This window comes from Thalassophryne amazonica, chromosome 3 (assembly GCF_902500255.1).
Source record: "Thalassophryne amazonica chromosome 3, fThaAma1.1, whole genome shotgun sequence".
NCBI lineage: Eukaryota > Metazoa > Chordata > Actinopteri > Batrachoidiformes > Batrachoididae > Thalassophryne > Thalassophryne amazonica.
The window spans coordinates 1,318,462-1,332,842 of NC_047105.1; the positions used below are offsets into that span (position 1 = coordinate 1,318,462).

General features: G+C 43.8%; 1 protein-coding gene and 1 long non-coding RNA gene across 3 annotated transcripts in view; one reads left to right on the plus strand and one right to left on the minus strand.

Moving 5' to 3' along the window:
• Positions 1–5,070: 5,070 nt before the first annotated feature.
• Positions 5,071–14,381, minus strand: part of LOC117504839 (deoxynucleotidyltransferase terminal-interacting protein 1) — a 54,581-nt gene continuing 45,270 nt past the window's right edge. For both annotated transcript variants that reach the window (XM_034164399.1, XM_034164390.1), the window contains one exon: positions 5,071–5,430. In XM_034164399.1, the coding sequence (XP_034020290.1) occupies positions 5,419–5,430 (12 nt within the window). In that variant the 3' untranslated portion in view covers positions 5,071–5,418. The remainder of the gene's footprint in view (positions 5,431–14,381) is intronic.
• The window catches only part of LOC117504855, a 9,840-nt gene continuing 1,950 nt past the window's right edge, over positions 6,492–14,381 (plus strand). Inside the window, exons 1-2 of the long non-coding RNA XR_004558908.1 lie at positions 6,492–6,502; positions 13,202–13,210. This is a non-coding gene — a long non-coding RNA (uncharacterized LOC117504855). The remainder of the gene's footprint in view (positions 6,503–13,201; positions 13,211–14,381) is intronic.

A 14,381-nucleotide genomic window follows, 5' to 3' on the forward strand; every position in this document is an offset into this window, starting at 1 on the left:
TGTTGAAGGGTGTGGCCGCTATGGTGCCGCCATTTTGACCCTTTGCCATGGAACATCAAGTCATGATAACTCCTTCATGCTTTGCCTGATTGACTTGAAACTTCACATGTATGATGACGGTTGGCCCCTGAACACACCCGGCCCCTCTGTTTGTACACTGAGCGCCCCCTAGTGGATGAACAATCAACATGTCATAACTCCTTAATGCATTGTGTGATTTGTTTAAAATTTTAACTGTGTGATGAGTGGTTGCCCCTGCATGCACATGCCCACATGTGGTCACAAGGGCACCCACTGGCCTGGGTAGGCAGTCGCGCGGAACGAGGGCCCGTATATGACTGCTTGCAGTCCTAGTTATTATTATTATTATTCTTCTCACTCTTGAAATCAAAATTTCGGCCTGTTCCCGTGCTGAAAAAACTCACCAAACTTTCCAAAGTCATCCGGCCGGATCCGAAATTCGATATTTTAGGGGCGTCGCACATGGTCGCAGCGAAATCGCGAAATAGTGCCCCCTAGAAATTTTCAAAAACCCCTCCGCATTGGGCTTTTTTCGTCGTAGCCTCACGAAATTCGGTACACATATTTACCATGCCAGGACGCACAAAAAAGTCTCTTACTGTCATGGTGAAATATCGACAGGAAGTCGGCCATTTTGATTTAAATTTTAGATTTTGAGCAAATGTTTGCCATTTTTGGCCATTTCCACTACTTAAATTTGAACGAACTCATCCTAGGGATTTCATCCGATCGTCTTCAAATTTGGTCAACATCATCACAACACAATGGTGATCAAAATTTATCAAAAGATTCTAATTAAGTCAAAAGGCGTGGCTGCTAGGGGTCGTCAAACTTTGGCGAGCTTTTGGGAGCACGCCATTTCACTTCGAACGGCTGTCACGCCCACATACTTCATCGTAGATCCTTCAAACTTGCTGGACATGATGAGAGCTCCGCCCTGAATGTCTACATATCTTATGTTCCCACCTCCGCCATAGTGCCCCCGGTGGTGGCGGGAAATGTCCTATTTTTACTTTAAGAGGTCCTGATGTTACATACTTAACCCAATCAACTTCATTCCACTACTAAAACATGCAGAACAAATTGGTGAACGTAGGCGATGAACGCCGTGAAGTTACGAGTAATGGCGTCCGTGTGGCGGCGTGCCGAATATTGCCCATTCGCCATGAAATTACGTTCTTCCTTTTGACGGCTTTAATTTTGTCACATCATCATGAAAATTGATACACAGGTCGAGCATGACAACCTCTTACAATTCATAGGGGCGTCGCCCATGGGCGGGGCAAAATGCCTCAATAGCGCCCCCTTGAAACTTTCAAAAACCCCTCCCCTTAGGGTTTTTTTTTGGAGTAGGGAGATGAAAATTGGTACACGTGTGACTTGCATAGACATACAAAAAAGACTCTTGCACCATGGGTCTACTCCAAACAGGAAGTCGGCCATTTTGAATTTTCTTGTCATTTTGGCGTGATTTCCACATGTTGTATTTGAACGAACTCCTCCTAGGGATTTTGTCCAATGCACTTCAAATTTCTTTCACAGCATCCACAGATGATACTGACCAAAAGTTATTGAAAGCTTTTCTCTACGTTGAAGGGTGTGGCCACTATGGTGCCGCCATTTTGACCCTTTGCCATGGAACATCAAGTCATGATAACTCCTTCATGCTTTGCCTGATTGATTTGAAACTTCACGTGTGATCACAGTTGGCCCCTGAACACACCTGACCCCTCTGTTTGTACACTGAGTGCCCCCTAGTGGATGAACCATCAACATGTCATAATCCTTCATGCATTGTGTGATTTGCTTAAAATTTTAACTGTGTGATGAGTGGTTGCCCTGTATGCACATGCCCACATCTGGTCACAAGGGCAGGCATTAGCCTGGGTAGGCGGTCGCACGGAACGAGGGCCGTACATGACTGCTTGCAGTCCTAGTTATTATTATTTTTGTTGTTGCTATTATTATTATTATTATTATTAATATATGAATAAAAATAAATTAAAAAATTACAATTTGTAATACATTTGACTCTTTTACGACAACAAACACTAAGCCATTAATTATTTATTATACAGAAAACAAAAGCACACAAACTGTGCTGAGATGTGAACAGCTTAATGCTAACTTTAACACTGAAAACGCCATAGACATGCTAACGCATTAGCATGTGCCCTGTTTTTAAGTTATAAAATACATCTATCAACTGTTTCAGAAGACCATAACAGGTCGGTTTAACATAAAAAAGGTAAATATTACTCTCAGACATATGCTCTTTAGGGTTTTAGCGGGGGGAAATTAAGATAAAGCGAACTAATACAACAAACCATCGAAGCAGTGAGTCGAATCAGTGCTTCATTGGTTCAAAGCACAGCTTGGGGAAGGTCTGCCAATGTTCTCACAAAGACAGGGAGGAGAAGGCCTGTGGCTCATGGCAAGTAGTAAACAGAGCAGAAAGGAAGGAAAATTCACACAGTCCCTTCCTCCGCATTGCTGCTGCTTTGATTAGTGCAGAATGGGATGTTGCTTTGACAGTGAGAGTATCATATTTCAGCCCCAAAACACACGACACCACATGCGCATGTGTGGTTAAATTTTCCAAATGACGGGAATCCGTCATGGTGACGGAGAACTTTAACCCATGGCCTATATACAGTGACAAAGTAATACGACTGATTTTTATTCTTCTGACCTTGGCAATGCATAATATCCTGAGCAGAGCGGAGAATCAGATGCTCAAATGAGTTATATTTGTGACCCCCAACAGCTAATAAGCTAAACCTAGATTTATAAATAGAGCAACACCCCCGCCTTGCTTCGCATCACAAGGGACGTGACTAAATGTATATGCTGGTGGGCAGGCCTCATTTAAGGGGAGGACAGCTGTAGGTTTAAGCCAGGTTTCATATAACCCAATCATATCTAAGTGATGATCAATAATGAGATCATTAACCAACAATGATTTTGAGGACAGTGATCTTATGTTAATGAGACCCAGACTAAGGACCTCAGTGGGTTTGACAGTTGTACTGTTTGGGTTTAGGGGTGGTTCCAGAGTAGCATATATAGGATGCCTGTAAGTAGGTTTAATTTCAATTTCATTTCAATTTAATTAGCTTATAATGCGCCAAATCACAGCAAAAGCCATCTCAAGGCGCCTTACATAAAACAATTCAACATAAAATTTAAATAAATAATTAAAAATGAATTAAAAAAAATCAAATGCATAATTAAAAACAGAAGTAAAAGAATAAAACAAATAAAAATAAAAACTATTCATAAGAAAGAGAATAAAAATAGGTTTTGAGTCTTGACTTAAAAATGTCCACAGACTCAGACTGCCTCACAGTTGCAGGAAGACTGTTCCACAGGGTGGGTGCACGATACGAAAAGGCTCTTTGACCCACTGACTTCACCCCGGGAACACAGAGAAGTCCCGCATCCTGCAACCGCAAAGCTCGGGCTGGCACGTAGAGTTCCACCAGATCAGCCAGATAAGATGGCACCGGTCCATGAACAACCTTATAAGTCAATAACAAAACCTTAAAATCTGCTTTCACAGAGACAGGGAGCCAGTGCAAAGATGCCAAAATGGGTGTGATATGTTCAAACCCAGGTTTAGGTTTGAGACATTTCACACATGTTGTAGGTAGCAGACACGAAATCTTTGCTATTGCTGGAACAACCACTGGGCCATCCTCAATTTCAACATCATCCAATGTAGTAATGGGTATTAAGTTTTCAAAGCATATCCCTCTATGATTTTTATGGACATGTCTACGGAAACAGGCCACAGTCTCAACTTGTTGAATTTCCCTCCCTGGCAGATAAACTGCACTATCACCATAGTGGATTTTCTGCACTGATTTCCCCGCTAAGTTAATGGATTCCACACCCACATTTGTCATAAGACTTGCAGGGTCTCTAATTACCTGCTCCGTGACTTGCTGTAAATTCCTAATGTTATCCTCCCTGTAGAGCTCTATCTGTGTTCGCAGACAAGATGGCGACGCCTTCCCCAGTAGGGTGGAGGCCGTCTGGCATCAGCAAGCCACGGCGGCCCCAGAACAAAGACCAGTTATCAATAAAGCTAAAGCCTTGCTGTCTAAACATCAGAAAAGCAGCCGGTCCAAATAATGTGTGTCCTTGGCTGCTGAGAACCTGTGCAAACGAGCTTGGGAGTCCTCTCCAGTATCTCTTCAACCTGAGCCTACAGCTGGGACATGTCCCCTCCCTCTGGAAAACATCCTGTATTGTCCCACTAACTAAGGTTAGGCATCCCAGGGACAATAATGACTATCGCCCTGGAGCACTGAACTCTCATATAATGAAGACCTTGGAGAGGTTAATGCTGCAGTTGCTGAAACCACAGGTACAGCATGTCCAAGATCCTCTCCAGTTTGTATACAGAGAGAGAGTGGGGCTGGAGGACGCTGTCCTCTACCTTCTCCATTGCACCCTCTCACACCTGGATGAAGGAGGCTGCACTGTGAGGGTGCTATTTTTTGATTTCTCCTGCACTTTTAATACCATCCAGCCTCACCTGCTGCAGGAGAAGCTCATTGGGATTGCATTTTAGAGTTCATTTTAAGATTCTTTAATTTGTTTTTAAATCTTTAAATGGCCTTGCCCCGCCCTACCTCTCTGAGTTGCATCATTGTTACGCCCCTGCTCGCCACCTCCGGTCAGCCGATCAGCTCCTCCTGGAGGTGCCGAGGTGCAAGCGTATGCTCAGAGGGGACCGAGCATTTTCTGTTGTGGCTCCAAAGATGTGGAACGATCTACCGCTCCACATCAGGCAGGCCTCTTCACTTTCTGTTTTTAAAACCAATCTTAAAACCCACTTTTATGTACTGGCTTTTAACCCAGAATGAGATTCTCGATCTGTTTTGGCTGTTTTAACTGTTTTTACTTGTTTAATTTTTTGGGGGCTTGTTTTTTATTTGTACTTTGTGGTTTGTTACCTTTTATATGTCCCCTTGTGTACAGCACTTAGTTTCAGCTGCAGCTGATTTTTAAATTGATTTATAAATAAAGCTGATTTGATTGGGATGGCTGTGGAGCCACTCCTGGTGTCCTGGATCGTGGACTATTTAAACAACAGGCCGCAGTATGTCCACATGGGACAAAACATCTCCAGCACCCTGAGCTGCAGTGTGGGAGCTCCCCAGGGGACTGTACTGTCTCCTGCTCTATTCACACTGTATACATCTGACTTTCGCCATAACACCGCAACCTGTCACATGCAGAAGTTTTCAGATGCTACAGCTATTGTGGCCTGCATGAGAGAGGGAGAGGAGAGAGAGTACAGGCAGTTGGTGGAGGATTTTGTGACTTGGTGCCAAAAGAACCAGCTCCAGCTGAATGTCCAGAAAACTAAGGAAATGGTCCTGGACTTCAGAAGGAAGCCTCCAATGCCTCAGCCGGTACACATAGAGGGAAGTGATGTGGAGATGGTACCATCCTATAAGTACCTGGGAGTGGTGTTGGACAATAAGCTGGACTGGACAGCCAACACAGACCTTCTTTACAAGAAGAGTTAGTCCAGGCTGTACTTTCTCTGAAAGCTGGGCTCATTTAACATCTGCTCTCAACTGCTGCACATGTTTTATCAGTCAGTGGTGGCGAGTGCTCTCCTCTGTGCCGTGGTCTGTTGGTGCAGCACCAGTAAGAAGAACATCTCCTGCCTGAATAAGGTCATTAAAAAGGTTGGGTCAGTGGTGGGACTGAAGCTGGCTCCAGTGGAAGAGGTGGTTGAGCAGAGGACTCTGTCCCGGTGCCTCACACCCTCCACACGAGGCCTTCAGAGAGAGGAGGAGCACGTTCAGCAGCAGACTGCTGTCCCAGCGCTGCTCCACAGACAGACTGAAGAAGTCCTTTGTGCCTTGTGCCATTAGGTTGGACAACACTCTGACTGAGCAAGAGAGTCCTGTCTTTTTAAAGTTTCTATAACTTTATGTTTTACAAACTGACAGACTGTTTTTAATGTAATGTTACTGTATTTTAGTCATTTATTTGTTGAGTGACTGATGTTTTGTGAGCAGCGGGTCAAATGTAATTTCCTTCGGGATCAATAAAGTTCTTATCTATCTACAAAATTGCACCAGCCACCTATTTAACAATGTCAGCCTGCTAAACGCCTCATCAGTACCCCGGGAGGGGACCAGAGACGATTAATCAATGCCGACAGAGCTTTCTGGCAAGGTCACAAGTCCTCTCTATGTCCATTTTTGTGACCTCTGAGTGCTTCATCCTGATATCATTGGTGCCAACATGAATAACTATGTGACTATATCTCATGTCATGTTCCTTAGTCTGTCTTCCCTTCTGCAGCGTCAGCACCCTAAGATGAGATGTAATGTCAGGAGCTCTGGCCCCAGAAATACATTTAACGTCAGCCGGCATCTGTAACCTGATTTTGCGGGTGATAGAATCTCCTATCACTAAAGTCCGGTGTTTCGACCTGGAGACAGGAGTGGAAGTCACTTGTGTGCTCAGAGAATTGACATCAGGCAAATCCAAGGGGGAGAACCAATTCACAGTTTGCAGTGGGGAGTGTGATCAGGGTACCACAACCGGGCACAAAGCCCTACGGGGCTTCCTCTGCCTAGCCACAGTCCGAAAGCCGTCCTCCACAGCCGGCGTTTCTAGGCTGATACTAATGGGCTCGCTAGCCGGTCCAACACTAACCTCATCTGGAGTGACCGTAACATCTAACTCCACTGAGCTGAGAAGCTGTTCTAACTTACAGACACGGCTCTCTAAGAGAGCCACCCTATCTTCCAACATCACGCAGGATTTACAGAGGGTGTAAAGTAGGTAAAGTAGTGTACTTTGTGCACTAAGAAATTCAAGAGTACAGCCAATCAAGCACGAGCTAACTAATAATGGATAAGTTAACCACTCCTAAGGCTCACACAGGATTCACACAGACGTAAATAAATAAATTAAAATTCACAGCAGTTACACTGAAAAAGTAGCAGAAGTATTAGACTTGAGGAACAGTAAAAAAAAAAACATCCTACGTTTCAATCTGTTTCATTTTTTCTTTTGAATGGTGGGGTGACAGCCAATCAGAGCAGAGCTGCACCATGACATCAGTGACTGGTCTCTCTAAAAACCGTTCATTTATATGTTTTTATGACATGCTTCTCATGTTAAGTAAAAGCTAGCAAGAAATAAACACTTCTGAAAATGCTGATTTTGTCACCTGATTACACCTCTGGAGTCATTTACAAGACATGTTTCTGTGTAGGCTCTCAGTTGTCCAGTTGGTTTCCATAGTAGAGAAGCTTGAATCTTCGACTGGACTGGGTTGCTTGACGCAAGGACGTTTCGCTTCAAATCGCAGAAGCTTCCTCAGCTAAAATTCTTGCTCTGGTGGTCTGACGTCTGTCTTGACTCTTGTAGAGAAGAATAATCAAGAAGTCACAAAAGCTGGAGTTTAAAACCTAACCAGTCCCCTCCTACCAAGAGGCAGACTGCTATAGGCTAGTGACTAAACAATAGCTCTAATTAGCACCTATTGTGCTCTAGTTAGCACCCTCCTAATGACAGGGCAGCTGTCCCTCTCCTGATGGCTCCCTTGATGACTCTGCTGATGACGTGAATGACTCATTACCATGAACAAAAGACTGAAACTGCTTTGACCCTTTGTACCCCATTGTAAACAGGGGATAAAGCGTGTCTCAGACCTCCTCCCCGGTTAAGGCTGGGTTTCAAACGTTTCACAAAGAATGCCTCCTTGACCCCTCTCTCAAACCATTTCTTCTCTCTGGCTAATATTTTAACTTCCTTGTCCTCAAACGTGTGGTTAGTGTCTTTAAGGTGGAGATGAACTGCAGACTGAGGTCCACTGGCGCCCTCTCTGCGGTGCTGGTATAGCCTTTTGTGTAAAGGCTGCTTAGTCTCACCTATGTAGTGTTCGTTACAGTTTTCCTGACATCTGATAGAATACACTACATTGCTCTGTTTGTAACTAGGGATCCTGTCCTTAGGGTGAACTAATTTCTGTCTCAAGGTGTTAACCGGTTTAAAGTAAACTGGGATTTTGTGCTGTCTGAAGATCCTCTGTAGTTTTTCCCCTACTCCTGCTAAATAAGGGAGAGACACTCCTCTTCTTGTTGTCTCCGTCTCCTGTCTATCTGGTCTCTTTGTTCTCTGGGACTTCTGCACTTTGTCCAGGGACCATCGTGGGTATCTACATACTGTGAGGGCTTTCCGGACAAGTTGTTGTTCTTTACCCCCCCAACTGCAGAGGGAAGGGCTAAAGAACAACAACTTATCCGGAAAGCCCTCACAGTATGAAAAGAGAAGAAATGGTTTGAGAGAGGGGTCAAGGAGGCATTCTTTGTGAAACGTTTGAAACCCAGCCTTAACCGGGGAGGGGGTCTGAGACACACTTTATCCCCTGTTTACAATGGGGTACTCAGGTCAAAGCAGTTTCAGTCTTTTGGTCATGGTAATGAGTCATTCACGTCATCAGCAGAGTCGTCAAGGGAGCCATCAGGAGAGGGACAGCTGCCCTGTCATTAGGAGAGTGCTAACTAGAGCACAATAGGTGCTAATTAGAGCTATTGTTTAGTCACCAGCCTATAGCAGTCTGCCTCTCGGTAGGAGGGGTCTGGTTAGGTTTAAAACTCCAGCTTTTGTAACTTCTTGATTATTCTTCTCTACAAGAGTCAAGACAGAAGTCAGACCACCAGAGCAAGAATTTTAGCTGAGGAAGCTTCTGCGATTTGAAGCGCAACGTCCTTGCGTCAAGCAACCCAGTCCAGTCGAAGATTCAAGCTTCTCTACTATTTACAAGACATGTAGCAGCATTAGCATGCACGCTAACATCCGCTAACTCAAAGCTAACTTCTGGTGTTTTCAAAAGCTCACATAAAACATAAATATTGTTTGTGATTGATTGATAGAGAGGGTTGATCGAACATGTATGAATTGTAAGTAAGACAATAGGATGTTAATAATAAATGTAAATAATAATAAATGTGACTTCCGGTGCAGCGACTCATGGAGTAGGACGCTTCTTTCTGAGCTCCTGCAACTACTTCTACAAAACCAATCTTAGGCACACTTTTTTCATCTTTTTATTCTATTTTTCCTTTTCTTTTGTTTTTTGGTGTGTGTTTGCTTCGCCACCACAACTTCAGTTTACCGCCGACCTTTTCCCGGTAAAGATGCCTTCAAAACAAGCTAAGCTAAATATACAGCCGTCGTGGCCTTCTCCTCCCGCTCCATCCTCGGCTGGTGGTGGCTCGTGCTCCCCCTCCTGCTCGTTCGAAGCCGCAAGCGGCGGCTCTCTTTCCCCTGACTTCAAGGTCGAATTGCTCTCGTCACTCAGCACCGAGATGTCTGTTATTTTTAAATCTGAGCTAGAAGCGGCCCTGACTCAAAATTTATCAAGCATCAAGGATGAGCTCCAGGCTGTGAAGTCCGAGCTATCTGCCACCATTACAAGCATCCAGTCTGATGTCTGCGCTCTGAAGGGCACCGTAGGTGAAATGGAAATGTTGCTCTCCTCCTGCACTGACGACATCTCTATTTTACAAGCTAAGGTGGATTACCTCTCAACGGAACTGACAAGACTGGACAATAAATGCGAGGATTTGGAGGCAAGATCTCAGCGTAACAATATACGGTTAGTGGGGATCCCTGAGGATTTTTTCACCTCTTCTATCGATACGGCCATCTCCTCTCTGCTAAAGGAGGCATTCCAGCTTGAGAAAGAGCCCCTCGTTGACCGCGCTCATCGCACTCTCCAGCCGAAGCTGGGACCCAGAGGGCGCCCCCGCCCCATCATTGCTCGTCTGCATTACCATATGGACTGTGTGGACATACTGCGCAGAGCCAGGGTCCAGCAACGGATCAAGATCGGCGACATGAACTTTTCCATCTTCCCAGACCACACTCAGAAGACGGCTCGTGCCCGAGCTGCCTTTAACGATGTCCGACGCCAGCTCCGTGAGATACCGGGGATTCGCTTCGGACTGCTTTACCCAGCGCGCCTCCGTGTTACACACAACGGTGAAGTGAGAGAGTTTAAATCACCAGAAGAGGCCACCGCATTCATCAGGTCACTAGGCACGAAAGAAAACTGAGAAAATATGCACAACACTGAAGTGGTGACTGATAATATTTTGCCGATTCATACACGGTCGTTTTCATGCCTTTACAGGTTATGCTTTGCTCTTTTTCCCCCCACTTTTCCATTTTCATGTTAATTTCAGTTCAATTTGGACTTGCATTAGTTATGCCTTGTGGTAAATTGTTGCTAGGTTTGTAGGAGCTCAAACCGAAATCTGACTTAACCATTAGTCAAAAAAACGTAAGTATTTGTCTTAGGGACTCAACTCCTTGTGGAGTTAGCACTGGGTGCTCCATTGTTTGGGGATGGGGTAATTGTAGGTGCTGTGGGGGTGGGTGGATTGATTGCTATTTTATTGATGCCAAATGAATTCCCAATGTGCTTAATTACCACCCTATCATTATCTCCGATCATGCCCCTCTTTCTTTGGATATTCAGTTTTCCTCACAACCTCGCTACTCAACACCTTGGAGGTTCAATTCATTACTTCTTTCAGATGATGAATTCAATAAATTTATTTCAGCTAAAATTGACAATTTTATTGCTATTAATCAAAATGACACAGAACCAATCACATGTTCACTCCTGTGGGAATCATTAAAAGCATACCTACGGGGACAAATAATCTCCTACTCTGCCCATTCTAACAAATCTCGAAAAGCCAAACTACAAGAACTTTCTATCAATATCACTAAAATAGACCAACAACTCGCCACTTGTTTCTCCCCCAATTTACTTAAACAACGTGTTGAGTTACAGACTGAATTTGACCTTATCACCACTAATGATGCAGAGAGGCTTCTCCTATGCTCACGCTCCATATATTATGAACATGGTGATAGGGCAAGCCGGCTTTTAGCTCACCAACTACGACGCCAGACAGCGTCACGTATGATTCCCCAGATAAAGGATTCAGCGGGCACACTGCATAGTGATCCCGCCACCATTAATTCTTTATATAAGTCTGAATCTCCACCTGATACTACAGAAATGAACCTATTCCTCGACAGTCTCAGTTTCCCAGTGATAAATCCAGTTTCTCTTAAAGAACTCGACTTACCATTGACGGTAGAAGAAATAAATCTCACTATGAGATGCATGCAAAACAACAAGGCTCCTGGCCCAGACGGGTTTTCAGTTGTCCCCATTATTGCATGCTGTGTATATGGAATCACTACAAATGGGAACTCTTCCACCCACTTTCAGACAAGCATCCATTAAGTCTCCTCTTAAAAAAAGATAAGGATCCAGATCTCTGTAGTTCCTACAGACCACTGTCACTGATAAATGTGGATGCTGAGATCCTGGCTAAAGTCTTGGCCAATCGCCTGGAAAATATTGTACCATCTATTGTTTCACCTGAGCAAACTGGACTTGTTAAGGGGCGGCAGCTCTTCTTTAATGTTCGTACACTTTTAAATATTATCTATTCCAAAACTACTGCAGCAATACCCAAAGTAGTGATCTCAGTCGACACTGAAAAAGCGTTCGACAGGGTTGAATGGGACTACTAGAAATTTGAGGTGGGAGATGGGTTCATTTTGTGGATCCGTCTCTTTCACACATCTCCACAAGCTAATATTTCCACCAATAATATCCAATCAAATTTTTTCTCTCTTGCCCGTGGCACCAGACAGGGGTGTCCTTTATCTCCCCTATTGTTCAATCTTTTTGCGCTCGTCCTCCATTTTTACTGGGATTACTCAACTGGGTACAGAGTTTAAGATATCACTCTATGCCGATGATTTATTGTTATATGTCTCTGATCCCGTTCTATCCATCCCAAAAATTTTATCTGTTTTTCAGAGATTTGGATCATTTTTGGGCTACAAGGTGAATATCTCTAAAACTGAATGCTACTCTGTTAATGCTTCAGCATTACAACTCAAACAATCAGATATTCCTTTTAAATTGAGCACGTCTGGCTTTAAGTATCTAAGGATCAATGTAACCAGAACATTAAATTCCCTTTTTTCTGCCAACTTCTTGCCTTTAATGTCTAAAGTTAAATCTGATTTCCAAAGATGGGGGAGCTTACCTCTTTCTTTAATTGGAAGAATTAACGCAGTCAAAATGAACATCTTGCCCAAGTTTTTATTTCTATTCCACTGTCTCCCACTTTTTTTGCCTAAACAGTTCTTTAATACAATTGATGAAACTATTTCTCACTTCTTATGGGGTGGAAAGGTACCCAGGATCCGCAAATCCACACTTCAGAGATGTAAATTCAATGGCGGATTGTCACTTCCAAATTTCCAATTATATTATTGGGCTGCACATATTCACAAGACCTCATTTTGGTTCAGATCAATAGATTTGCCATGGTGCAATTTAGAGGCACAGTCTTGTGATTCATCCTCCCTTATCGCCTTGCTTACCTCTTCTATTCCATCCAATCTCTCCGGCTTTACAAATAACCAAGTGGTTCATTCCACACTCAAAATTTGGTATCAATTTAGGAGGCATTTCAAATTCAAGTCTACCTCTACTTTAACTCCTCTATTAAGGAATCATTTATTTCAACCTGCGATTACGGATTCAAACTTCTTTGCTTGGCATAATAAAGGATTGAAATGTTTTAAAGATCTTTACAAGGATGGTATTTTTCGCAGCTTCTCAGATCTCTCAGTTAGGGCTGCAACAAACGATTATTTGGGTAATCAATTAATCTGATGTGGTTTCGACACGATTAATCGATTAATTGGATAAGCGGGGAATTTTTAAAAAATGTGCCAGGGAAACAATTTTTCTCTCCATCCATCACTTTATTTAACAGTAAGTCACTTCGGCTGCTCCCTTGTTTGCACTTGGGGTCGCCACAGCAAATCCAAGGTGGATCTGCATGTTGGATTGGCACAGGTTTTACGCTGGATGCCCTTTCTGACGGAACTCCACATTACATGGAGAAAGGTGGCGGGGGTGGGATTTGAACCCGGAACCTTCTGCACTGAAACCAAGCGCATTAACCACTTGGCCACCACCCCCTTCATCACTTTATTTCACAACAGAACATTATTTGAAAACTTAAAATACTTGAAAATCAACAAATTGTCAAATGTCCCTTGGCTGTTGAAATATAATATAATAAAGAATAAAACAGTTTATAATAAAGAACAAAAATAACTAGGACTGCAAGCAGTCATATATGGGCCCGCGTTCCGCGCGACCGCCTACCCAGGCCAGTGGGTGCCCTTGTGACCACATGTGGGCATGTGCATGCAGGGGCAACCACTCATCACACAGTTAAAATTTTAAACAAATCACACAATGCATCAAGGAGTTATGACATGTTGATTGTTCGTCCACTAGGGGGCGCTCAGTATATAAACAGAGGGGCTGGGTGTGTTCAGGGGCCAACCGTCATCATACATGTGAAGTTTCAAGTCAATCAGGCAAAGCATGAAGGAGTTATCATGACTTGATGTTCTATGGTAAAGGGTCAAAATGGCGGCACCATAGCGGCCACACCCTTCAACATAGAGAAAAGCTTTCGATAACTTTGGGTCAGTATCATCTTTGGATGCTGTCAAAGAAATTTGAAGTGCATTGGACAAAATCCCTGGGAGGAGTTCGTTCAAATACAACATGTGGAAATCACGCCAAAATGAGAAGAAAATTCAAAATGGCTGACTTCCTGTTTGGAGTAGACTCATGGTGCAAGAGACTTTTTTGTACGTCTATGAAAGTCACACGTGTACCAATTCTCATCTCCCTACTCCAAAAAAACCCCTATGTGGAGGGGTTTTTGAAAGTTTCAAGGGGGCGCTATTGAGGCATTTTGCCCCGCCCATGGGCGACGCCCCTATGAATTGTAAGAGGTTGTCGTGCTCGACCTGTGTATCAATTTTCATGATGATGTGACAAAATTAAAGCTGTCAAAATGAAGAACTTAATTTCATGGCGAATGGGCAATATTCGGCATGCTGCAACACGGACGCCGTTACTCGTAACTTCACAGCGTTCATCGCCTACATTCACCAATTTGTTCTGCATGTTTTAGAAGTGGAATGAAGTTGATTGGGTTAAGTATGTGACATCAGGACCTCTTAAAGTAAAAATAGGACATTTCCCACCACCACCGGGGGGCGCTATGGCGCAGGTGGGAACTTAAGATATGTAGGCGTTCAGGGCAGAGCCCTCATCATGTCCAGCAAGTTTGAAGGATCTACGATGTGGGCGTGACAACCGTTCGAAGTGAAATGGCGTGCTCCGAAAAGCTCGCCAAAGTTTGACGACCCCTAGCAGCCACGCCTTTTGACTTAATTAGAAT